General features: G+C 36.5%; 1 protein-coding gene across 1 annotated transcript in view; it reads right to left on the reverse strand.

Moving 5' to 3' along the window:
• Positions 1-560: 560 nt before the first annotated feature.
• Positions 561-25,132, reverse strand: part of ADAMTS3 (ADAM metallopeptidase with thrombospondin type 1 motif 3) — a 288,210-nt gene continuing 263,638 nt past the window's right edge. Inside the window, exons 17-22 of the mRNA XM_019024973.4 lie at positions 23,493-23,656; positions 17,835-18,000; positions 15,210-15,342; positions 10,414-10,621; positions 8,349-8,466; positions 561-3,291 (exon numbers count right to left, since the gene is read on the reverse strand). Coding sequence (XP_018880518.3) covers positions 2,723-3,291; positions 8,349-8,466; positions 10,414-10,621; positions 15,210-15,342; positions 17,835-18,000; positions 23,493-23,656 — 1,358 coding nt within the window. The 3' untranslated portion in view covers positions 561-2,722. The remainder of the gene's footprint in view (positions 3,292-8,348; positions 8,467-10,413; positions 10,622-15,209; positions 15,343-17,834; positions 18,001-23,492; positions 23,657-25,132) is intronic.

The raw sequence follows: 25,132 nt of genomic DNA on the forward strand, positions 1-25,132 counted from the left end.
AGGAAACGGAAACTTACTGAGGTTACCCAGGGCCATTCAGGTATGAAGACAAGCCTGAGTCTGTTTGCCTCTGCTGAAGAAACTACTGTACAATAGCATCTACCTGTGACATACCAAAAGGCCTTGCACTGTGATGGTTCCTGCCTCCGCAGACTCTTGAGTCTTGAATAATGTGTTTCCGTCAATTCTCAGGTAATGAAGGTACAAAATTGATGGAAAGCTTTTATTTAAAAATCACTCAGAGGTTGCAGATTTTAAAAACAGAAGGTCACCATTTCCTTCTCCGAAATACTAGCATGATAGCCATCTTTCCTCATCTTCTTCATAGTTCTATGAGATAGATTTAACCAAAAAGCCACCTCCTGCAACCTCTTTTGTTTTTGTTTTTTAAAAAAATCATTGTAATATACCCTGATGTGAAAACAGGAGACAGTCACTTGAGTCTTTCAAGCAACTACAAGTAGCAAATAAATTTGATGCCATTTTACTGTGTAGGAGGAAATACACGTTTCCATTACCCCATGATGAACCTAATGATAAAATCTAGATAGAGCCAGATGTATATTTTGTTAACATTTTTATTGGTACGTGCTCTCAATACAACAAACAGCATCAGTAGTGTACACTTTGATAAAAAGGAATTTTTAGCTTAGTAGAAAAGAAAGCCCAAAGGTCAGAAGTATAATGAATATGTATATCTTTATGGAAACTGTTTGTGTGACCATCTTTATCTTCCCCTGTGGATGAGATGTATGCACACACAAGTAAACTAGAGAGAATTTTATTCTATGGGAATTTTTAGGAAAAAAAAAGACTTAAGGCTTAGGGATTGTTTTACTATCTGGAATTTGCCTAATTTGACCTTCAAAGTTCTTGCACAAAGTAGCAGCAATTCTTTAGAGGTATAGAGTTAATAGTTTAAGCTGTTAGTTTACAATGATTAAAATGCAAAAGTTCTTGCACATTCTGTGCTTTGAGAGGTTAATTTATCTACATTTTAGTTTGCATAATATATTTTTAGACAGCTCAGGTACTGACCTCAAGATCGTTATGCTGATATCACTATCTCCTCTCATGTACATGTAATTCATGATGCATTTATCTCTTTCAAAAACTTTTAAAAATGTTTCTAATTCACAATTTCATTGAACAGCTAGCTGAGTCCATACAATTTAATGTTTCCTTGAAGGGAAACAAGTCATCAACTTAATATCAACTACTAAAAATGCAAGATGTTTGCATAACATCAAATTTGTTCAGTTTTAGCTTTTGAGTTGGCTGTAGTAGTTTGCTTAAAGGTCTCTATGCACAGAACAAAGCATGCATCTCTAATTATGTCTCTCTAGTTTACCAAAATATGTAATTGATATTAGTGTAAATATTTAGTACATAAAAATACTATCAAGAAAAAAAATCAACTTTTAATAAATATCTTCGGTTCTGAATTCTATGTACAAGTACTTTACATCTACTCCCTGGAGAGAGCATTTCTGGCTTTGCTGTGAGCAAGGTGACTACTGAGATAAATTATTAGCACATTATTGCAGTCAGATGCATTGTGGTTGTGAACATTCGAACATGAACCATATGGAAAATAAATATCTCAACCATTGACATATGCTTTCTTGAACCTGCCTTCAAAGCCCCAAAGCTCTACTATACTCAAATGTCAATTCTAGACTGATGATATTTTTCTCAGCTACCAACATACAAATAAGTTATCCCAAAACTTTTTCCTTTGCGATTATTACAGTACATTGAGTATAACTGTTTGTATCTGTCAACAATGCGAAAATTAAAAAAGAACACACACACACACAAACAAAGGACACCTCAACGGTGCCTACTGAGGTCCTGGAAAGAGGGTTTCAGTTTTGTCTTGCATGAGTTCATTTACTATTCTTTGATCCCTGTGACCACAAGTGTACTAAGACACCAATCCTTTAAATTATAAGTATAGAAGGCAATAGGTAAGCTGATATCTGTATATCTATAGCTTTTGTGTTTTTTTCTTTTTCTATAATTTACGTATCACATTGTTGATTCAACAAAACCCTTTATATTGTCAGTAGCTGTAATTCTAACTTCTCTTTTGTAATACTCTGCTTTGAAAATTAACCTATAGAATGTCAAACAAGGCAATACTCAATGACAGGCACCTAGAACATCCAGAAATGTAATATAGTAAACAATCATTTGAGAACACATCTCTTAAAATAATACTGATTTTTGCAATATACAGTATTTACACAACAGCTGCAAATTTGCTCATACAATATTTCTAATATAGATAAATAGGAATACAAGTCTAAGAATTCTTTGTTCCATATCCAAAATTTCTTGTTAAAGTGTAAACCATTGGTATCTCTTTTTAATTTTTACTGTAACTTTTCTAAAACAAACAAAAAGTCAGCTGATATGCACAATTGGTTCCAGTCCCTTTTCTGCTTCAGAGAGCGACCAACACAAACTTAGCAACATATTTTTCTTTTGTAATAATCTTTGGTGATTTCTTCCAACGAATTCTGGTAAATGAGTCAATGCAGAACAAAAGGAGGATGAAAGCAACTAGAAAGTGAGCCAGCACTTTCTGTTCTTCCAATTACAGATAAAATGAGCTGACGATCTATAGAGATTTCCACTTTAAACAAGCATATGCACCATGGGAAGAGAGAGGTTGTCCAGGTTTTCCTCTGGTTTCTAGCCTTTTTGGTTCACTTTCTCATCTTTCTAAGGTGGATGATCTTGTCGGACGTCTGTTGTCAATAATCTTTCCATCTTTCTTTGAGGTTCTTGCCTGAGAAGAAGCACCTATTGAATCACTGGCTGCAAAGAAGGAAGCAGCAGCCATTTGTGAAGCTGAACTGAGGTGGCCCCTCTTCGTGGGTGGGGAGGATGGTATGGTGACCAGTCTCACAGTCTTACTTCCTGCTTGCTGAGCACTCCTCTGGGGTAAATTAGCACCATCAGGTTTACTGTTTGGCCTGAAAGCAGCATATGCATTTGGACCTCCCACTGAAGAGATGCTACTCAAAGACATCTTCTTTGCAGGGGTCTCTGAATGATAAGGAACCAAAGATGTAGGCATCACTAGAGATCTAGGGAGGTCACTAGGGTTAGAGATGACATCATCATGAGTTTCAGCAGCTTCTAGAAGGTATGGTGGTGGCAGGGTGCTACTGCGCTTGCTGCAGGACTCACAACATAACTTGTTATAACCTGGTATGGAGCAGTATCGTGCCAACACTTCCATTTGACAGAATATGGACTTGTCTCCCAAACATGGTTCATCTGCAAAAATAAAAAGAAAATAAACTAACACTAGCATCTAAACATAAAATAAAAGGAGGAAAAAAATTAAAATTTTTAATGAATGTAAAAAGATTTAAGTGCAATCTGACACTAACGGGAGTGATCCACACGAGCTTTTGCATTAAAAATATGAATATTAGAATGAATTCACTAAAATAAGTAGTTCTTTGTCTACAAAGTCCTTGTGATGATCATTATTTTAATATTTCCACCAGGAGTCTTCAGACCACAGAGGGTATTTTTTTTCTCCAAGTAGGAACCTATATCTGATTTTAGAATGGGCAAAGATAATTTATTTAACGTTGTGGTTAAATTTTTAGGATGCAAAGGGGCATCTGTATTTTTATTTTATGGTATTTCTGACTTTCTCAGAGGGTACTCCCTACATTACGTTAAAATGTGAAATCAAAATAAATACTAAACACTTGTAAAAACAAAACAAATCTTACAAAGGTATTCTCCAAAGAATAATCAAAATACCATCTTGATTTAAAAAAATTCTCCAGTTTGAGATTGAGACCATCCTGGCTAACACAGTGAAAAGCCGTCTCTACTAAAAATACAAAAAAAATTAGCCAGGCGTGGTGGCGGGTGCCTGTAGTCCCAGCTACTCGGGAGGCTGAGGTAGGAGAGTGGCGTGAACCCAGGAGGTGGAGGTTGCAGTGAGCCAAGATCGTGCCACTGCACTCCAGCCTGGGTGACAGAGCGAGACTCCGTCTCAAAAAAAAAAAAAAAAAAAAAATTCTCCAGTTTGAATAAAATAGTTTCATGTTTATCATTGAATATTCTCAGATTATTTGTTATTTGAATGCACAAATTTGGGTAAAGTATGTCAAATTTCTTATGAATAATTCATGCTTCTTACATTTAATTTTATTGAATTGACAGTACTTTATGTTTAAAGGATACTTAGTAACACTCATAAAATGTAATTTCATTGAATTGACAGCACTTTGTCTAAAAATTACTAAAGTAATACTCATAAAACACTTGATAACATCTAAAGTAACACTTCTGAAACACTTCATACTGCATGTGTACACATTATTTTTATTACTTTAAAATTTTATTGATTCCAGGTTACAAGAATTGGATTTCAGATAATCCAAATATTAAGCTCATAAAAATGTTAACTTGTGCGTAGTTTTAGTCATCCTGGGTATACCTTATGAAATAAAGACATATCCTGTGCCTCTCTGATAACAGAACCAGTGCATAGAGTAGCATCCCTGCATATGTGCAACACAGAAACACTGATCTATGCCCAAAGAAGACATGCAAAGAACTGTCAATTGTGGCATTTATGTAATAGAATCACTTAAAGTTACAGCCTATTATTGGGTAATACTATATTGCTAAGAAAGAGGCCTGCTACATAACTCCCCAAAAATTGAAAAAATCCTTTTTCTAAAGTTTGAAACAAAAAAGGAGAGAGTCAGCTGGCAAAGCCAATAGAGGACTAAAATTACCAACATTGAGCTGTAATACTATGTCCACTTCCCAAATTGTGAAATGACTCATATATGCTTGATATGTGCAGGTCTATTATATGGTATAATGTGTCTGAATACTTCATATAAGCTAGGTCATCATCTAATTATGTTATGAATGAGCATTATATTAATGAGTTTCACCTTAAATATTAATTTCTCTTCATGTGTGAATTACTTTTTTTTTTTAAACCTGTATCTTAAAATAAGAAAAATGTCTTCTTTCTGTATGTGTCAGACTCTAGGTCTCAAGAGGAGAGGACATTATTTGATCTTGTCCTCTCTTTTTCCTCTAACCCCTTTCCCTCATCGCCCCTGTTCGGAGGCCCCTCTTAGAAGTACGACCTGTTTTCTCTGAGTTAGAGAAGGAGTCCAACCAAAGGTCTCCCATGTCTAAGTGTGAGCACTTTGGCATTGCAGAGTCCTGTTCATAACCTGGGTTTCATTAGGGCCAGAATTTACTTTTGTGTGGAGGAGCAAAAGGGACAGATATTCTGAGAAAAATAAGAGCAAAGGAATACATTAACCTTATGGGAATTTGCCTACTGATAAATGAGAAGAGCTTACAGGCAAAAAAAAAAAAAAATGGTACAATCAATCAAAATATGGAGTCACATGAAAAAAATCAATCAATCAATTACAAAAAAATTAAGACAACTTTTCAGACTTCTCGTTCCACCCCCAAATCATTATAAGAGGTTCTGGAAAAGAGATTCACACATGGTCTCAAAAGGCCATTTGATTCTAATAGCAGTTTGAGATTCTGATAGAAAGTATTAGTTATTTTACTTCAAATATGGTAGAAACATGTGACCGTCAGAACTCTTAGGATTGCCCTTTGGGCCTCAATTTCAGAACAACAGAACAACTAAAAGGGATATGAAATCACTAAGATAGTTAAGCTATCTTATTAGCTCCCTGGTTTTATATTCAAAACAATTTCTTCTGGCTAAAGAAGGAGAATCAAGAAAATTCTTGCTAACCATTGGGCACGTCTGTAGAAATACACAGCTGTACCAGCTCCAAGATCAATAAAGCTTACTTACAAAGTGGCAGCCTCTTAACAGGAATAACTACATAAGAATAAAATATTATGGTGACAGTATATGTTAAAACTTCTGAGTAAAGTTTGTTCTTTTGGTTTTGATTTGTATTTTGAGCTCTTACATATATCAATACTTTCCAAAGTAAAATGATTAAATATATAAGTCCTATGTCTCCCTCTCATGGTCAGATATGTTGTTGCTATAATATATTTCAGATGAAAATTTATAATGAAATAATTTATAAGGGTTGAAGACTTAAAGCCTGAAAATGACCTTCAAAAAATAAAACATTTGACAAGATAGTGCTTTGCCGATTTTCTTGACAAAAAGCACCATTCAGCAGATGTCAATATTCAAACAATGTCTTACTTACGGTGTTGGAGGCCAAGGAAAAAGCAACTTCTTTAGGCCTGAGTCTTCTAATATGTGAAAACAATGTCCACAGTTGTCACTGACATGGCTTTAGCAGAACTGCATTTAAGAGAAGGGTTGTGGTGGAGGGGGATGGGTGGGCTGGGAAAACAAGGCAGGAGAAGAAAATATAACGGAAGAGAGAGTGCAACAAACAGATGGGGGTGGCGAGAGAGAGACTTGGGGAGAGAAAATGAGACAGGAAGAGAAAAAGACATCAGTGGAGGGGCTAGGAAGAGAAAGATGGGAGGAGAAAGAGACAGACACAAGGAGTAAAAGATGGAGGAGTAGAGAAAAAGAGGCTGGAAGGAGAGGAAAAAGGTGGGTATGGCCTGAATGTGTGCCCCCAAAATTCCTTTGTTGAAACCTAATCCTCAAGGCAATGGTACTAACAGGGTGGGGCCTTTGGGAGGTAACTAGGCCATCAGGGTGGAGCGCTTATGAATGCAATTTGTGCCCTTATAAAAGAGAATCAAGGGAGCTCCCTGGCCCTTTTCACCACATGTGGACAGAACAACAAGGCACCATCTAGGAAGCCCTCACCAGACACTAAATCTGCTGATGCCTTGATCATGGGCTTCTAGACTTAGAGCTCTGAGCAATAATTTTTTTTTATAAAGTACCCAGTCTCAGGTATTTTGTTATAGCAGCTAGAACAGACTAAGGCAGTGGAGGAGACAAGAGACAGGGAGAGAGAGAGAGGTGGAAGAGATGGAGAGACAGAGACAGACATACCAAGTTGGAGAGGAAGGGGAGGATAAAGAAAGAGAAAGGGAGAGGGTGAAGGGGAGGACACTGAGAAAGAGAAAATGGGAAAGAAAGAGAGACAGACACATGGAACAAAGAGGGGAAAGAGAGAGCCAGGAAGAGGCAGGAGGAGAGAGAAGATGAGAGGGAAAAAGAATGACAGGAGGTACAGCCAGGGAGACTAGGAGAGGGAGAGGGAAGGACAGCAAGAAGAAAGAGTAAGGCCTAGAAAAAGCATGTGTGACTGACATAGAAAATGAGCCACATACAGGCAGCAGGTGACAGCTCATCAGAGGCAGCAAGACAGACACCAAAAATAAGAGAGAGACAGAGGAGAGCAAATGGAGACACAGATGAGTGAGCACAGGACAGAGACAGATGTGGACAGAGAGCTATGGAAATGGAGGCAGAAGGAGACAGTGATAGAGCCAGAAACCATCCAATATATTTTACTTGTTTTATTTACTTATTTTTTGAGATGGAGTCTCACTCTGTCACCCAGGCTGGAATGCAGTGGCGCGATCTCAGCTCACTGCAACCTCTGTCTCCTGGGTTCAAGCAATTCTCCTGCCTCTGCCTCCCAAGTAGCTGAAATTACAGGCCTGCGCCACCATGCCAAGCTAATTTTTGTATTTTTAGTAGAGACAGGGTTTTACCATGTTGTTCAGGCTGGTCTCGAACTCCTGACTTCAGGTGATTCACCCACCTTGGCCTCCCAAAGTGCTGGGATTACAGGCATGAGCCACCGCACCTGGCCCCATTTTGCTGTTTTAAAATAGCAAATTGACTAAATAAAGAAAATATACTCTGCTTTTGCCATACAGCAAGTTGGCAGGTCAGGCAAATGCTGAATTTTATCCTATGTGCAGGGTGTCTGTTTGAAGTTACTCTGTGGATAGACAGTTATTGAAAATGGCTTTAGGGTTGAGTGACATTACCCACACATCAAAATTGAATAATTTTAGTAAAATATTTCAAAATCTTTGCAAAATTATGCTTTTAATAAAGATGTGAAGTTATAGTTAAATATAACAACGAAAAATTAAGTAGTTCCTACTAGCAACACAAATTGATAGACGTTACATATACATGGCACAGCCCTCACTCCAATGCCACCAGCCAGAAATGGCAGGGCTATAGTGATCATGATAATTAAAAAGTGTAGGACATTACCTCAAATGCTGATCTTAAAGAACTGAATTGGACTAATATTTTGCAGGTGTTTTCCTTTGGTTATTTATCAGTAAACAAATATAAATTCTATAACTTCTCTCAAAAGGAAATTCTGCTTTTTGAGGTTTAAAAACATCAGAGCAGTGAAGTCAATTGGTGTGACACCTACCATTACAAGGAGGCAGTTGACAGGCTCTGACCGACTCAGGCTTTTCACCATCACAGTGGTCCCCAGCCCTGCAGAGGACCTGCCTCACCTCCGTTCCTTCACCGCAGGTCACTGAACACTGCAGAGACAAAGGCTGTGGTTACAGACATTTATTCCACCAAGACCCTGCACATACACACACACACACACACAAAGACACAGAGATCTGGAGTGGGTTCTCTATTAAGTAATGCTGCACAGTGGTTTTGAAGACAGATACTACTGAGTTTATATTCTGACTCCATTATTTACCAGCCTGGGCGCATTGTTTTTTCTACATAAGATTCACCTTCCTTATCTAGTGGAAAGCTGGGATAATAATACTTGCCTTATAAGATTGTTTTAGGACTAAATGAAGGCAAAGGAACAAAGTGTACAAAGCAGTAACAAAATTCCTGACACCTAGTAAGCATACCATATGAAGAAGCAATGATTAATAACAATGGTAACATCTGCTGTAGTTTCTAAAAACAATGTTGATGATGTCTGTTCTCAGGGACCCAATCATGGTATTGACAGTCTTCACTTCTTCTTTCTTACAGATGGCAGAATTTACTGATAAGTTGCCTTGGATGGTTAATTCAACATCCTTGGAACTGCTATTACTCTGTGCTCTTAAGTTCATTTCTCTAATGAAAAGGTTTACTGCTCTAAAACTAAGCTCAGAAAGTTCCATGCAATGGCCCTAGGAAGGTGCTGTGGAGGAGGGACTTCTACTGAGACTTTGATATGCATTATCATTATCATCCTATGTGGGTGACCTGCACTTGTACTATGGTTTGAATGTCCCCTCCAAAACTCAGGTTGAAATTTAACTGCCATTGTAACAATGTTGAGAGGGACCTTTCAGAGGTGATTTACGGGCATGGGTTAATGCTATTATCTTGGGAATGGGTTAGTTATTGCAGGAATGGGCTCCTGATAGAAGGATCCTCTGTGTCTCTCTTGCATGCCTCCTTGCCATGTGATGCCTTCAGCTACAGGAAGACCCTCTCCAGATGCCAGTGCCGTACTCTTGGACTCTGCAGCCTCCAGAACCATATGCCAAATAAACTTTTGTTCTTTATAAATTACCCAATCTGTGGTATTCTGTTAAAGCAGCAAGAAATAGATAAGACAACTTGCTTGTTTCTTCCTTTCTGGGCTTATTCTCCACTTACTCTTTAGTCTTCTGTCTGCTTTTTTATGCCCTTTCCTCCTATAAACTATTCTCCTATGACCCCAAGATTTCTTATTTTGAGTCTTTAGAAATATCTAAGACAGGTGGTAATAGCTGACAATGCAACATTGAGTCAGCCAATTAGCAAACAAACATCATCTGGACAGGTATGCTAGGCACTAGCTGAGTACTGAGGAAACAAGGCGTACTATTTTTTGAGAAATGTGTGTACTAGTGGCAAATATAGATTCAAGAATCAGAGTTATAATACTCTGTCATGAACAGCATGGTAAAGTTAAGTTGTACTGCCTTTCAGATATAGAGGAGGAACTGCCAGGAAAGGTACCACCTGGAAGGTGGTCATTTGGACTACGGAGATGAGGTTTGGTGGAGAAGGAGAGATTATCAGGTAGGAGGAGGGGGAGTACAAGTCAGTTGAAAGGTAGGAGGCTCAAACAAGCATGGTCTGTTTGGAACAGTGTGAAGTTTACTCGAACTGGGACAAAGAGTTGGAATGAAGAAAGAATAAGAGGAGTTAGTGCAGTGCCAAATGGTGCTGGGCCCTGCATTCAATATCAGGGGTTTGGAATTTATACTGAAGGAATAGGGAAGTCAACAAAAATATTAGACAAAAGAACAGTCATCTTTCAGACTTCTTCTCTATGTTATGAAACACATAAACATGGTTTGCCCCTACCATGTACTGTCTTAAAGCATTAATTTTTCCTAACACCTCCAGGTAATTACAAAATATGCAGTAGTTTCTCAGTTCACACAAAGCCTAACTGATGTTTAAGCCAAATTAAAATATCTACACATGCTTACACACACACTTTACTTATGCATGCACAGAATTCACACACCTACCTCACTCCAGGGTCCTGTTTTCCACTGTGCAGGGCAGGGCACTCTGTTACAGGGCCGGCGGCTCTCGGGACGGTCACCCATGCAGTATTTGCTGTGCACAGAGCGGTTGGTGCCATCATGGAGTGGCTGAAGGCAGCGTACAGTGCGAAGCTGATAGCCAGAACTTCCACAGGTTTTGGTGCAGTGTTCCCATTCTTCTGCTACCCAGCTGTGGGTACGGGGGTTTAATATTGAAATTATCACTGGTATGTATAGTGTACACATTCCCACCTGCAAAGCCTAGACTTTTCTGCTCTCTAAGTGACTTGCAACCTAGTGGGCACACTGCAGTTCAGGAAGTGGTTTCAGAAAGATGGATATAATGGATAACTTTTTAACAATAGTAGGCTGAAACTTTTATTTTATTTTATTATTATTATACTTTAAGTTTTAGGGTACATGTGCACAATGTGCAGGTTAGTTACATATGTATACATGTGCCATGCTGGTGTGCTGCACCCATTAACTCGTCATTTAACATTAGGTATATCTCCTAATGCTATCCCTCCCCCCTCCCCCCACCCCACAACAGTCCCCAGAGTGTGATGACTTTCTGTGTCCATGTGTTCTCATTGTTCAATTCCCATCTATGAGTGAGAACATAAGGTGTTTGGTTTTTTGTCCTTGCGACAGTTTACTGAGAATGATGATTTCCAGTTTCATCCATGTCCCTACAAAGGACAGGAACTCATCATTTTTTATGGCTGCATGGTATTCCATGGTGTATATGTGCCACATTTTCTTAATCCAGTCTATCATTGTTGGACATTTGGGTTGGTTCCAAGTCTTTGCTGTTGTGAATAGTGCTGCAATAAACATACGTGTGCATGTGTCTTTATGGCAGCATGATTTATAGTCCTTTGGGTATATACCCAGTAATGGGATGGCTGGGTCAAATGGTATTTCTAGTTCTAGATCCCTGAGGAATCGCCACACTGACTTCCACAATGGTTGAACTAGTTTACAGTCCCACCAACAGTGTAAAAGTGTTCCTATTTCTCAAATAGGATGTGGCTGAAACTTTTAATGCCCTATTTTTTTCTGCCTCTCAGTGACTCTGAAATCTTCTTTCCTAAAGGATGATCTACAGAGGGTTTCTGAAACTCATCTTAAAGTTGCCCTGTTAGATTCAGGCGTGAAGGCAGTTTTCAAGGATAGCACCAACTCACTCTCAGTTATAATTGCCTAATGGTGTTAAACATCTGACAGTGAATCTTTAAAACAGAATCCATCTAATGGTTGCTAAGACACACTTACGATTTCTTTACATAACCTTCTGTTTTCACTATGGTTTCCTTCTCTCTTGGTCATGTCTATTATACATAGTTAAAAATCTGGTTCACATTCTACAGAGGATACACCTCATGTCTTTTTCTGGGTTGGACGAGGGCACATTTTTATAAAACCTGGAGAGTTCACTCATGTTTAAATATTTTAACTGATATGACTGTTTTATTTTTACAGTTGTTGCTATGAAGGCCACTTGACATATCTATACTGTTTGGATAATGCAGTTCTTCTTATTGGCCCTTCCTGGGCCTGACAAGAGGTAAGGGTGGTGTGCATTGGGGCTGGGTAAAAACTGTTCACACAAATGCACCTGATAGAAATATTTCCAGAGGCATTTTCCAAAATATTAACCAGGGGACATTCCCAAATTCTAATGTCAGTGTCAGTGTCCCAAGCACTCCCCAAATCAGCTGTGGATACAACATTACACACAGTTCTCCAGTACACATGGTTACCAAGTCCCAAAGGGTGGTCACCATTGACTCCATCTGGTTATGCAAGCTGTCTGTATGTAATTCAGGCTAAAATTAATTTGCCTTTTCCAAAGTTACTTTCCCTCTGCAATTTTTTTTTCTTTCCATATATATGAGGCACCAAAATATAACCATGCTAAAACCTTGGCAGTCTTCGGTATTCACAGTTTAAGACTGCTTTAGCTTGTCAAACTGGTGGTAAAATGTCTCAAGGCAACTGGACTGAGGAATTTTGCTCAATTTTGAAGAACTCAGTGATGACTCTCTTTTGAAGACAAATATTATACTTCACAGATATAGGTACTTCTGATTACCTCCATTCCCTCCTAAGATCTCAGAATGAAAGTAAATGACAAAAATGTTATAAATCTAGAAAGACAAAGAAATTTGAGAGGAAGTCACAGCAACATAATTTTGGAACCTAGAAGACAGATGGACATATGGAAACTAACTCAGCAGATCTAAGAAGAATGAAGTCCAACTCAGCAGTACAAGGTGATGAGCAAACTGACTTGCACTGTAGAACTTTAGAAATATTTAGGGATTAGAGGCCTTAGATTCACTGTGAGCTGTGAAAACAAGGGCGAAGCCAAGACTGAAAGCAGGAGAACTAATGAAAAGTCTGTTTGGAAGCAGTTAGATCTCCTGATTCTTAACCATACAGGGTGATTTGCCCTCCTCCAATGAAGAAGACATGAGGTTTATCCTCTGTAGAATGTGAACCAGACTTAACTGGATACAATAGACATGATCAAGAGAGAAAGAAACCACAGTGAAAACAGAAGGTTACATAAAAATCCATCTGTGAAATGGTGAGATCGCTTTAGAAACCTATACACATTTCCAGAACAGCATTTAAACTGGCTTACACTCCCTAGGCAAGAAATTGATTCTGTTCTATGGAATCTATTTTATAAGAAAAACCCTAAATATACAATTAATTGAGGCTCTTTCAATAAAATAGCTCAGTCAGATCACCCTATAGTTGAGCCCACCAGCTATGACTGTAAGGCAAACTTCTAATCAGCCTTCTAAACACTGCATTTTTATACACATATGAACATCCCAGGATTACCACACAGAAATCCTCTAACATAAATGATGGAGGTGGAGTGGGTGTGGAGAAGTGGAAGAAAAGAACTCAAAAGAAATTACTTAGAAACAGGAAATGAATCCTTGATATTCCAGAAGAGATAACAGAATATATTGCATCTGTGGAATAAAAATCAAATGCCTTGAAAAAGAAATACCTGAATAGATCTCTTGAATATTAATGATATGATAGCAAAAACAAAAGGTTCGGCAAGTGCAACAACGAACAACAGGAGAAAAAATCCAAGCTACGAATGTCCTAGAAAGAAAGAACACTGAGGAACACAGGAGAATTTTTTTCAAAACAAAAAAAATACAAGAAAATCTTCCAGAGATAAAAGATATCCATTTTATATATTTAAAAGTTTGTGTCATTTGCCACAACATAGATGAAACTGGAGGAAGTTATGCTAAGAGAAATGAATCGGACACAGAAAGACAAATACCATGTGACCTTCACTTATTTTCTAGATTCCATATGTGGAGTCTATAAAAGTGGAACTCATAGAAGTGGAAACTAGAATGGTGGTGATTAGGGGCTTGGGTGAGGGTGAAGGAGTAATGGAGAGATGTTGGTCAAGGGGGTACAAAGTTTCAGTTAGAAGAAACATGTTTTTGAGATCTACTGAACAGCATACTGTCTATGGTTAATAATTATTAAATCGATATTTCAAAATTGCTAGGAGAGCAGATTTGAAATGTGTGCACCACAAAAAATGATAAGTATGCGATGTGATAGAATGGTTAATTAGCTGAGTTTAATCATTCCACAATGTATGCATACATCAAAACATTACATCGTATCCCATAAAAACATACAATTTTTATTTTTCAATTAAAAAACTCTATAAGTACACAGGACAACGATGAGTAAAAATGAGCACCAAGTCAATTTCATCACTGGGATTTCAGGACACTAGGAACAAAATGACGGTCCTACAAACTTTGAAAGACAAAGAGACCAAAACAGGTCATAGAGAAAGAACTGAAAATCAGAATGGCAACCGACTTTTCAACAGCAACACTTGAGTGTAGATAATAATAGAACAGTATTTTTGAGTCTGAGGGATGATATATTATAGTTTGGAATAACAGGAAATCCCAGAGAAGAGAAAGGTAGTAGGAATCTCAAGGAGGATGATGAAAGGAAACCCTAGGATGAAAGCTGGTAAAAAGTCCAAGCTGGAGCTGGAACACAGAGAAATCTCTGTTCTCTAAGACTATTCCATTTCTATGGAGACTAAAGTGACAGGATACTTGGATGTTTAGTATTTTGAGGGGATTGATACTGAGAAAGAGAGTTTGGGAATGAATTAGGGAAAAGTAGTAGAAGATCAAATACATAAAATCAAAATATTCATTTATTCTGGAAGAAACGTTACAAGAAAGAAACCATAATAATCAATGCATGCTGTGTGACTCAGGTATTAAGAGAGATACATGTTAATACAAACCCTGAATATTGTGATCAGTAAAAGATATGTTAGGTCAGTAATGGGAGTAGCAGGGAAGGAAAAAGTGTGGCCTCTGGGTGTGCACTTGCGGAGTGGTCATAAAATAATACAATCTTCAGATTTCACAGTGAAAATTCAATGTATAATGTCTAACCCACCTCCCAAAAAAAGTCAAGGAATAGAAGCAAAAACACTTGACTTAGATGGAAGCAAGTAATTACCAAATATCAAAATAAATATAACAGTTGAAAGTGGTTGTTTTTGAGGAACAAGAATGTGGTGAAAGGCATAGAACTGCAGCTTTATATAATTCCTGTGAAGTGACTTGACTATTTAAACCATGTCTATATAGAGCTTTGACTGAAAATAAAATCAAAACTAAAAAGAGCTAAAGGCAGTGAAGTCCTGATTTTGACCTCCAGATATGATAGTTAAAATAGATGCTTACAGTGGATGTGTACACTCTTGAATATTGCACATTCGTCTAATAGGTTTCGGCTTTTTGTTGGCCTCACAGAAGCTGCGATGGACCATTTTATTATCACTTTTCCTACGGCATCCATATTTAGTGTACTGGAAACCTGGAAAAGGAAATAAAGTTCTTTGGATTTAATCACTTCTTCATGCTGATAGTTACTTGATTATTCACTTACTCATTCATACATTTATTCATCCATTCAATAAATATGTATTGAGTGCATACAATTCGGCACTTCAATAGGTGCTGAAGGTCCCAAAGAACATTAAATAAACAAAAACTTTTACCTTTTCAGAGAATACATTTGATAAATATTGCAACTGCATGCATGTTAAAGAACTAGACTCTAAATATACACAGTCTAGTGTGAGAGATAGATACAAAAACCACTGTGACAATACCTAGTGACATAGGCTTTTAGAAAACTATGTAAATAACTTACAGTAGAGGGCACCAAAGGAACACAGAGGGAAGAGATCTGTAACTTGGAGGGGAGGGGAAAGCTTAGAGGATCAGTACTTTTCTTCAGCAGAATACTAAAGTTCAAATAGTATGGGGTAATGGAAATGAAGCAGAATTATTCTCCAAGCAAAGGAAATAACGTGTGAAAAACTGTGGTTTCTTCATGTGGCTAGAGGATCATGTGTGAAGAGCGCAGGAGTTAGGGAAGGATCAGATCTTGAAAGCCTTCAGTGTCTAACAAGTTTTTGGACATCATCCTGAAGGTTATAGGGAGTCACTGAGGGTCTCTCAAACATCAACTTTTATATTTGTAATTATGTATATATATTTGAAAAAATTCAAACCTATCCAAAAGTCGTAAGAAAAAACAATATTTGTATACCTTGTATCTAGATTGATCTTTTGTGACTATGTCACCACATTTGCTATATTTCTTTATATATGTGTATGTGTGTAAATATACATATAATTTTGCCGAACCATTTGAAAGTTGAGGACATCCTGATCCTTCACTCCTAAATACTTCAGCACAGATTTCAGAAGTACATTCTCTTATATAACTATAATATAATTCTTAAAATCAGGACATTTAACATAGACATAGTGCTATTATCTAACATACAGACCTATTCAAAAATGTTCAATTGTCCCTATCATGTTATTTATGGCAATCCTTCTCCAGTCAAGGATCATATGTTGCATTTAACTGTTATGTCTCTAGCCTCCATCAATCAGAAATAATTACTGAACCTCTTTTTGTCTTATGGCATTTACTATTTTTGAAATTTAAAAACTATTTGTTTTATAAAATGTTCCACAATTTGGGCCTGTTTAACTGTGTTCTAATGACGAGATTCAAGTGATTCATTTTTAGAAAGAATGCTACATAAAGTGATGTTGTGTCTTCAGGGCAACATGTTAGAAGACTGAAGGATTTTAATCTGGGAAATAATATAATTTTACCATTCATTCATGCATTCATTCAAGAAAAATTACCCTGCAAATTAAGGAAGAGAAGAACATCAATATTAGTTGACTAGTTAAAAGGCTATTGCAATAATCGTCCCTCCCAAAGTGGTGACTGGAGTCTGGTGAAGAAGGAATAGATGTGGTAGATATGAAGAAGGTATATCTGACAAATATTATGACCAAGTAAATGTTGAGAGTACAGCAGAAGGGAGGGTCCAAATTAAATGAGCATCTTGTAATGGATAAAGAGATGTCATTTAAAATACTTAACTATTGTATTCCTCCCTCAAGAAAACACTTTAGAAATACAGCCTTGAACTTAAAATTATAAAATAAATAATTTACACACGCACTGCCTAATACAAACTTTGTTCTCAATTATTTGCTGTCATTTTTTAACAGCCTCTTGCCTTCTCCTGCCCATGGTGGGAAATTGGTAATGGAGCACTTGTTTAGAACTAGAGGAATGGATGATGGGAGAAACTGAGAGACATTAAATCCAGCTTAATGGACTCTGGAGAGGGAACGGAGGCAGCACAATGCAATGAGTGAGAGCATGTATTCAGAAGCCAGGTTATCTGGGTTTGAATCCTATGGGCTCTGGGAAATTATCTTCTGTGTGCTTTGGTTTTGCTACCACTTTAACAGAGAAAACAATAGTACCAACTGCGTAGGGCCATTGTGAGTATTCATGCATTGATATATAAAGCATTTAGAACAGTATCTGGTTTCAAATACATAGCATAGTCAGTTACACAGTCATGTAACCAATAGCTCTTTTATTATTAACTCTGGTAGAAATGCAGAGAGATACAGAAAGTAAAAGTAGGGAAGAAGAAAGATGAGGACCAGAGTACACTGAATTTGGGAGAGTTTTGGAGTTTGGGAAGAATAAAGTGATTAAGGGTACCACTACAGTAAATGCAAGACAAAGGACCTGAGAGAAAAGGGCAAGAGGATTTTAAGGTCTGTCACTGTTATGAAAGGAATCCTATGATTTGGTGATTCTGAGATTTCAGTAAAAATGTTTTGTATTGATGTTTTGATGGTTATGTTTGGTGTTTCTCAGATTGTGGCCTCGATTAGAGACAGCAATAAAGGTAGAAGCAAGATTGGTTTTTATATGCATTACATTTTAATATAATAAATGTGTTCAATTGTTACCTCCACCACAGGGTTTGGAACACTGAGACCAGCTCTTCAAAGCCCACTCAAAAGTATCTAATTCTTCCTGGATGACATTGTTGCTGTTGATTGTAGGTACAGAGTCTTCATGGATGATGTACTTATATGTCAGGCTAGAGCGGGTATCATTTTCTTGAGGTATAATCTAACATACACATGAAATCAATATGTAAATCACCTGAGGGTTTTAAATTTTGAGTGTAAAATTACAAATATTTCAGAATATTGCTCTTATTAAAACTGAAAACTTTCAAATAGTTTCAAAAATTATAATGTTTTTATTTCTATAAACCATAGTGCAAATGTGCCCTGTTTAAGAAAAAGATGAAGTATCTATAAAACTTTTAACATAAAAGTGTTAAAAAATACATACACTGAGGAGTAAGAGTTTGTATTATAAAAATAATAACTTTATAAGGTTCACTGTAGGTTTCCTTAAATTATATCATCTCCTTTTTAGAGGATTTTAACTTTTAGATGTAAAGAATTATAATTAAAATTAAAGGATTAAAATTTTTAAATTAAAATTTTTAAATTTTTAAATTTTTTGAATTTGTAAATTTAAAAATTTTAATGCATTTTAAAATTGTCTTCAAAGGAAATTGTTGTGTTGTGATGATAAAGATAGTAATGTTCCCTCCAGAAAATATATACATTATGGAAAAATAGAAAGAAAACGAAAAATCATAATTCTACCTAACTAGAGAAAACCAGTCACTTTTATTATTGTGATAGTCCCTCAAGATACTTGCATTGTGTGTGTGTGTGTGTGTGTGTGTGTGTGTGTGTGTGAGTGTGTGTGTACAGACATATTTACTTTCCTGGCCTTGTTTATTTCATGTAACATGCACATTTCTCAAAATATTCTTTGAAAACATGCTTTTGGAGTGTGGAATGATGGTCATTGGAGACTCAGAGGGGTCAGAGGGAATGAAAGGAGGGCTGAATGATGGGAACTTGCTTGGTGGGTACAATGTGCATTGCTCCAGTGATGGATGCACTGAAGGCCCTGACTTTACCACAATGCAAGATATCAATGTAGCTAAATTGCACTTGTACAAAAAAAAGTTAAAAAAAGAAAATATACTTTTAAATGTCAGCATAGTTTGTAATCCTAAAAGTGTTATGTATTATTGTTAATAAGTGTGTGGTAACTCTTCAATATTTGTATTCATTAGAAATTTTCCCAACCTTTGGGGGGATTTCTGGTGTTTCTTAGTAGACTGAAGGGAACAAACACTTTTTATAATTCTAGTTCTTCTGATAGATTGGTGAATGGTCCTCCGGAACAGTTAGAACAATTGTTACTTTAATAATGAGAGTGTATGAAAGTGGCCATTTGACACTACATGTTACATAATTTTCACCTTTATTAATTGGATGGGAAAAATATCATGATTTTCGTTGTTATTTATCTGATAACTAATAAAGTTTAATTTTCCTAAGTTTATTACTCACTTATATTTTGAATACTGTATATTGCATGACTGTCCTGGTTTTCATTGGAACTGTACACATTTTTTCTCTCCTAAATAATCTGTGCACTAAAGATATGAATTCCTTTTTGTAATATGTTGCAAATATTTTCTCAGTTTGTCTCTTGCCTTTTAATTTTGTTCAGGGCAAAGTTGCCTTTAAAAAAATTGATTTTCATGTAGCTTTCATAGGATTTTACTAATTATGCAAAGAGAGAAATGTGCAATTCATTGGTATTCCAAACTAAATTTTTATAACTACCTTTTGTTTGAGAAATGAGGTGATACTAAAACCAGTGGGGGTAGAGGATGTGGTTATCTGGCTTTTATTCTCTTTTTTCTGTCTTTGTTTTTAAAACAGCATTAAAAATCAAGCACCATTCGAACAACCCTTACACTCTAGCCAGATATCTAATTCTCTTTGCCCCAGACAGCCTAGCCACCATGTTCCAGGACTCAGAATGGAAAAGCAATGTCATAATGATAGAACATTGCTTGTCTACACCCTCGTCTCCTAGCTACAAATCTCCCTCTTGTACCTCCAGCCCACACCACTTGCTGTGGTCAGATTATAATCAGTGGGCAAGTCTTGAAGCATCTATCATGACGGTTAAGCATCAGGTCTCTAAAGCCAGATACTCATGTTGCTAGAAAAGAATACAATGTAATTATATCAGCGTGAAATACAGCTTCTGGCCTCCAATCATTCATATTTAAAATAATCTAAACAAAACTTTGATTAACATATATTTTATTATGGAACAGGATGAGAGTCTAGAATAGACCCACATAAATGTGGATAATTAATTTTGACACAATTGAAAGGCATTTTAATAAAGAAAGGACAGACTTTTAACAAATAGTGCTAAAACAACTGGACATTGTGATGGTTTAAGAAATGTAGATACATTAGGTAAAAAAGGACTGAGAATTCCGTCTCGGTTTCACTGTCCCATGTTCTCGCTCACTTGAGTCACTTGCTGTAGTGGAAGTCAGTGCCATATTGTGAGGATGTATAAGCATCCTATGGAGAGGCTTAAGTGGTAAAGAATCATGGACTGCTACCCACCACATGCAAAAGCTGGGGAACAATCATCTGAGGCCTTTCAGCACCATGTGACTAAGCTTGGAAGCAGAGTAACCCCCAGTCAAGCCGAGATGACTCTAGCCACAGTTGACAGCAAACTCATCAGATACTCTATGCCAGAACTAGCCAGTTAAGTGGTGTCCAGATACATGTTCCACAGAAACTATAAGTATTGCTTGTGTTCAGCCACTAAGTTTGAGGGTAATTTGTTTTACAACAATAGATAACTAATATAGACATCCATATGCAAAAATAAGGACCTAACACTTCATACAAAATTAACCCCAAGTGATACATATACCTAAATGTAAAATGTATAACTCTAAAACAGTTACCAAAAAAAGTAGGAGAAAATGTTTTGATGCTGGATTCGACAAAAAAAAAATTTCATAACACCAAAATCTCGATCCACAAAAGAAAACATTAAAAAATTGGACTTCGATAAAGCTAAAATATTTTACTCTATGAAAGAAACTACTAAAAGAATGAAAAGACAACCTATGGACTGGAAGAAAAGATTTGCAAATCATGTATTTCACAGAGGACTTGAATATACAAAGAGCTCTCGAAACTCAACAAAAAGAAAATATAACAACTTTAAATGGGCGAAAGATTTGAACAGATATTTCAAAATGGAACTAATTTTCAGAGAAAAACCTAAAAATTGAGTGGAGCAATTTGACTTAAGTATATATTTTATAGGAAATCCAATAAATAAAAATTCTGTATAAAACAGAAACAAACAATAAATTTCAAATCAAGTAGATGTCTTCTGCTTTCATCCATGAGAGAGTAATGGAGTTGCTGTCCTGATATTAAAAGCTATAAAACTGGGAAAATATTTGCAGATACCTTTTTTTTTTTTTTTGGCAATGTATGTCATGACAAAGGACACCAATCCTTGTAAGAAGAGAAATAAGCCAGATCTTATTCCTGACAAGGGCCAGGTTCTGGACCCTGGCACAGGGAGGAGGAGCCCAAGCCCAGCCCAGCCATCTGACTGAGCGGAGGAGCTAGATTAGAGTTTGGAACTTTCAGAGCCGGCCACTAAAGAAGAGGGGCCTGCTTAGAGATATCACCTAGAAATCTACATGGGTCCATGACTGAGGGTTGGTCTGTGTATGCTCAGGCCAAGACACCAGGCAGTCCACAGTGGGAGTGCTGGGGGTGGACAGAGATACCAGAGACCAGGCAGGGCTGAGCCTGGCACCATGAAAGGCCACACCATGGGAAGAAGGACAACACTGAGATAGACTAGCTGTAAGGAAGAATAAAACTAGGCCTTAAAGGATCAGAATGATCCGACAATAACTTAACCGCCTGCCAGAACAAAACCAGACACCTTACAATTTATCTTCCAAAATGTCGAGTGTACAAGAAAAAAAGAAGAAGGAAATGTGATCCATAAAAAAAATATACAATGTGAAGACCCAGAACTTAAAGGGTAACTTAGATGTAATGAGTGAACATTATGAAAAATTCAGCCGAAAAATGGAAATAAAAAAAAAGAACCAAATGGAAATTCTAGAAAAGAAAAGTGCACCATCTGATATGAAAAATTTACTGGATAGGCTCAAGGACAGATTGGAGATCACCTAAGAGAAACAGTGACTTAGAGCTCAAAAGGAATAATCTGATCTGAAAAATGTATTTTAAAAAAGATTATAAAGGATGAAAAGAGCCTGAGACTTGTAGAACAATTTCAACTGATTTAAGTGAGTCCTAGGAGTAAAGAAGAGAAAGATGGGGTGGGGGTGAGGGTTTGGGAAAAACAACTAACTAGAACACATCATGGGAAATTTACCCAAATTTGGTCAAAAACATCAACCTACAAAGCCAAGATTCTCAGTGAACCCCAAGCAGAACACGGTAAACTGAGTATATCACAGTCAAACTGCTAAACCAACAAGACAAAACAACAAGATGAAGAGAAAAATCTTAAAAAGCAGCCAGAGGAAACTGACACATTACAAGCAGTGCAGCAATATAAATGAGGCTTCTCTTCATAAATGATGGATTCTGGAAGGCAAGTGCTGTATAAATGAGTAAAAGAGGGCTCCTGTATATTGGCCCCTAGGTTCTTTCTTCACAGCAGGCTGAGGCTGAGATCTGTTAGCTCAAAAGCCCTCTGCTGCCAAACACAAACTTTTATACATCCAGTTGTTTTTAACGCTGCCCAAATGAGGGAGTTTTAGCCATTCGGGGACTGCCTGCTTTGCACAGCTCTAGGAAATTACATCCAACATCTGCTAGATATGAATAAGACCTTCTGGCTATAAGGACCTCACGCAGCTGCCTCCCTTGGAGCCCTCTGACCCACAGACTCTCTTCTGTGCTGCGGAATGACACCACCTAGGCACATAAACCACCTCAGATTCCCCTCTTTCTCAGAAGTTCCCTTGCCCTTCTCTCCTCTAGGTAGTGGCCCCACTTGCAAACCAGCTGAGGCCTAGCCCAAATAAAGTGTGTGTGTGCTACTGCCACCTTGTGGCCATATATTTTTCTTTGATCAGCCCAAACCCTTGGAACTCGCGGCAAGATCATAAAAACACAGTGCTGAAAGAAGGGAAAAAAGGAAATAAAAAACCAAAAGACTAGCAACTCAAATTCTATATCTAGTAAAGATATCCTTCAAAAATGAGAGTGAAATAAAGATATTTTCAGATCATTGACAGCTGAGAGAATTACTTGCCAATACACCCACACCACAAGAAATGCTAAAGATCTTTATACTGAAGGTAAATGATACTAGATGGAACGTTAGATGTACAAAGTAGAATGAAAAGCATACAAAAGGGTAAATATGTGGGTAAATAAAAAAATCTACTTTTAGTGTTGTCTTTAAAAGATAACTGATTATTTAAGTCAAAAATCAGAATGCTGCATTATTCAGTTTATAATGTATATATAATAAATTACATGAAAATATTGCACAAAGAGTAGGGGGAAGATAAGTGGAATTATTTTAAAAAGCAACTCATTCTTCAATGCTCAAAGTACATTTAATGTTAAAGGTAAAAGTGCTTTAAGATAAATTAATTATAAACTAAGCTGAACCAATGTAATGCCACATACCAAAACAATAACAGGATCATGTAAAGGTCCATCGGTGTGAAGACTTTCAATGTCATCTTCAATGTTATAATCCCACTCCACACCAAGATCTATGAAGGTCCGCGACTTGGCTTCCTCCCCTTTGCCATTTAAAATATAATGGCCTGTAGCCTGGTTCTTAATAGCTAAAGGAAGAAAAATGAGTAACCAGCATACATTTTATTTTATCATATTAAGTGCTGAAGATTCACAGCAAGTATATCCTTTCTACAAATCAATGACCATGTTTCTTTATTAGTAGCAAGGAATCAAAATGGGTGTTAGTTCTGATATTATTCCCATTGTCTTCATTAGGCATTCAAAACTCTCAAGAAGCATTCCTAACTAGTCAAAAATATGGCAAGATGGTTAAACAGGCAAAAATAATGTTTGCAAATATTCCCATTTGAAAACATCGTCAAAGAGGTTAATAGTTTCTAAATCATTTATCCTATATATTTCCTTAGAAAACTGGGAATATTTTGAAAATGATAGCTACTTTTTCAATAATTAATAGAAACAATTTATGCTAGGATAGCATATAATGTAACGGTTAATTATTGCATATATTTTTTAAAGTTGGTCAAAATATTTATAGTCATCCAACATAGTTGAAGTAATTTTTCAGGCAACAATTTAGTTCTCATGATTGTAAAATTCCAGAGCCATATCACCTACTCATATAGTTAGAAAAAGCTGCTTACTGCTAATGGAATTCTTATTGTAGTATACATTTATTACATATTATAAAATGAAATAAAATGCTGGCTTAGTGAGTAAAAAATAATGAATGGGATTTTAAATTTTAGATTTGTTTATCAGCATATGTTAGAAAGCAAAATTTCGTGTTACTACAATTATTGAAAATTATTGAAAATGTGTGGAAAACATGAGTAATTTTAATTAGATGTATTTATTCCTCTTGGGCTTTAAACTGGTCTATTTTTTCCAAGGACATTAATATGAATTCTAGGATGAAGAATAAGGAATTTTAAATGCTTGAGAGAGAACTATAGCTGACTGCTAGACTATTATGACATTTAGTAGTGAATATAATTTAAATGTGTTTAAAAATTCTATGAAATAATTCACTTTTTAAAGTCACAACTGAAATAAAACGATTTGCTACAAATTTTCGTGGAGTTGATACGTGATGTCTTAGCTTCAGAAATTATCTTAGTGTTCTTATAGGCCAAGGAATAAGTAAGTTATGTTTACACTTGTCTATACAATTTAAATGTAAACCTCTTTAAAGTGACATTTCCATGTAATCGTCTCATAAAAGAAAAAAAATCTTCTTGTGGAAATTATAATCAGCTCTCCGTGGCAAATGGATCTGCATGTGCCAGTCAAAAACCTGACACGTGTCAGATATTAGAATAATTTAAGATTAGATTAGTAAAATTCACCTGTGGTTGCTTTTCAAAGAATGCAAAATACAATAAAAATAACTACAGTATTGGATCAATCAAAATATCAGAACTTATTTGTAAACATAAGTATGATGAATTTTTCTGATATTCCTTGATTTAGTGGATTTTATTAACATATTTATTTTCTTATTCCTTATAACAGAGCAAAAAGTGTATAAGAAATATAAGCTTGTCAAATGATTTTTCCCT

The sequence above is a fragment of the Gorilla gorilla genome, chromosome 3 (assembly GCF_029281585.2).
Source record: "Gorilla gorilla gorilla isolate KB3781 chromosome 3, NHGRI_mGorGor1-v2.1_pri, whole genome shotgun sequence".
In the NCBI taxonomy this organism is placed as follows: domain Eukaryota; kingdom Metazoa; phylum Chordata; class Mammalia; order Primates; family Hominidae; genus Gorilla; species Gorilla gorilla.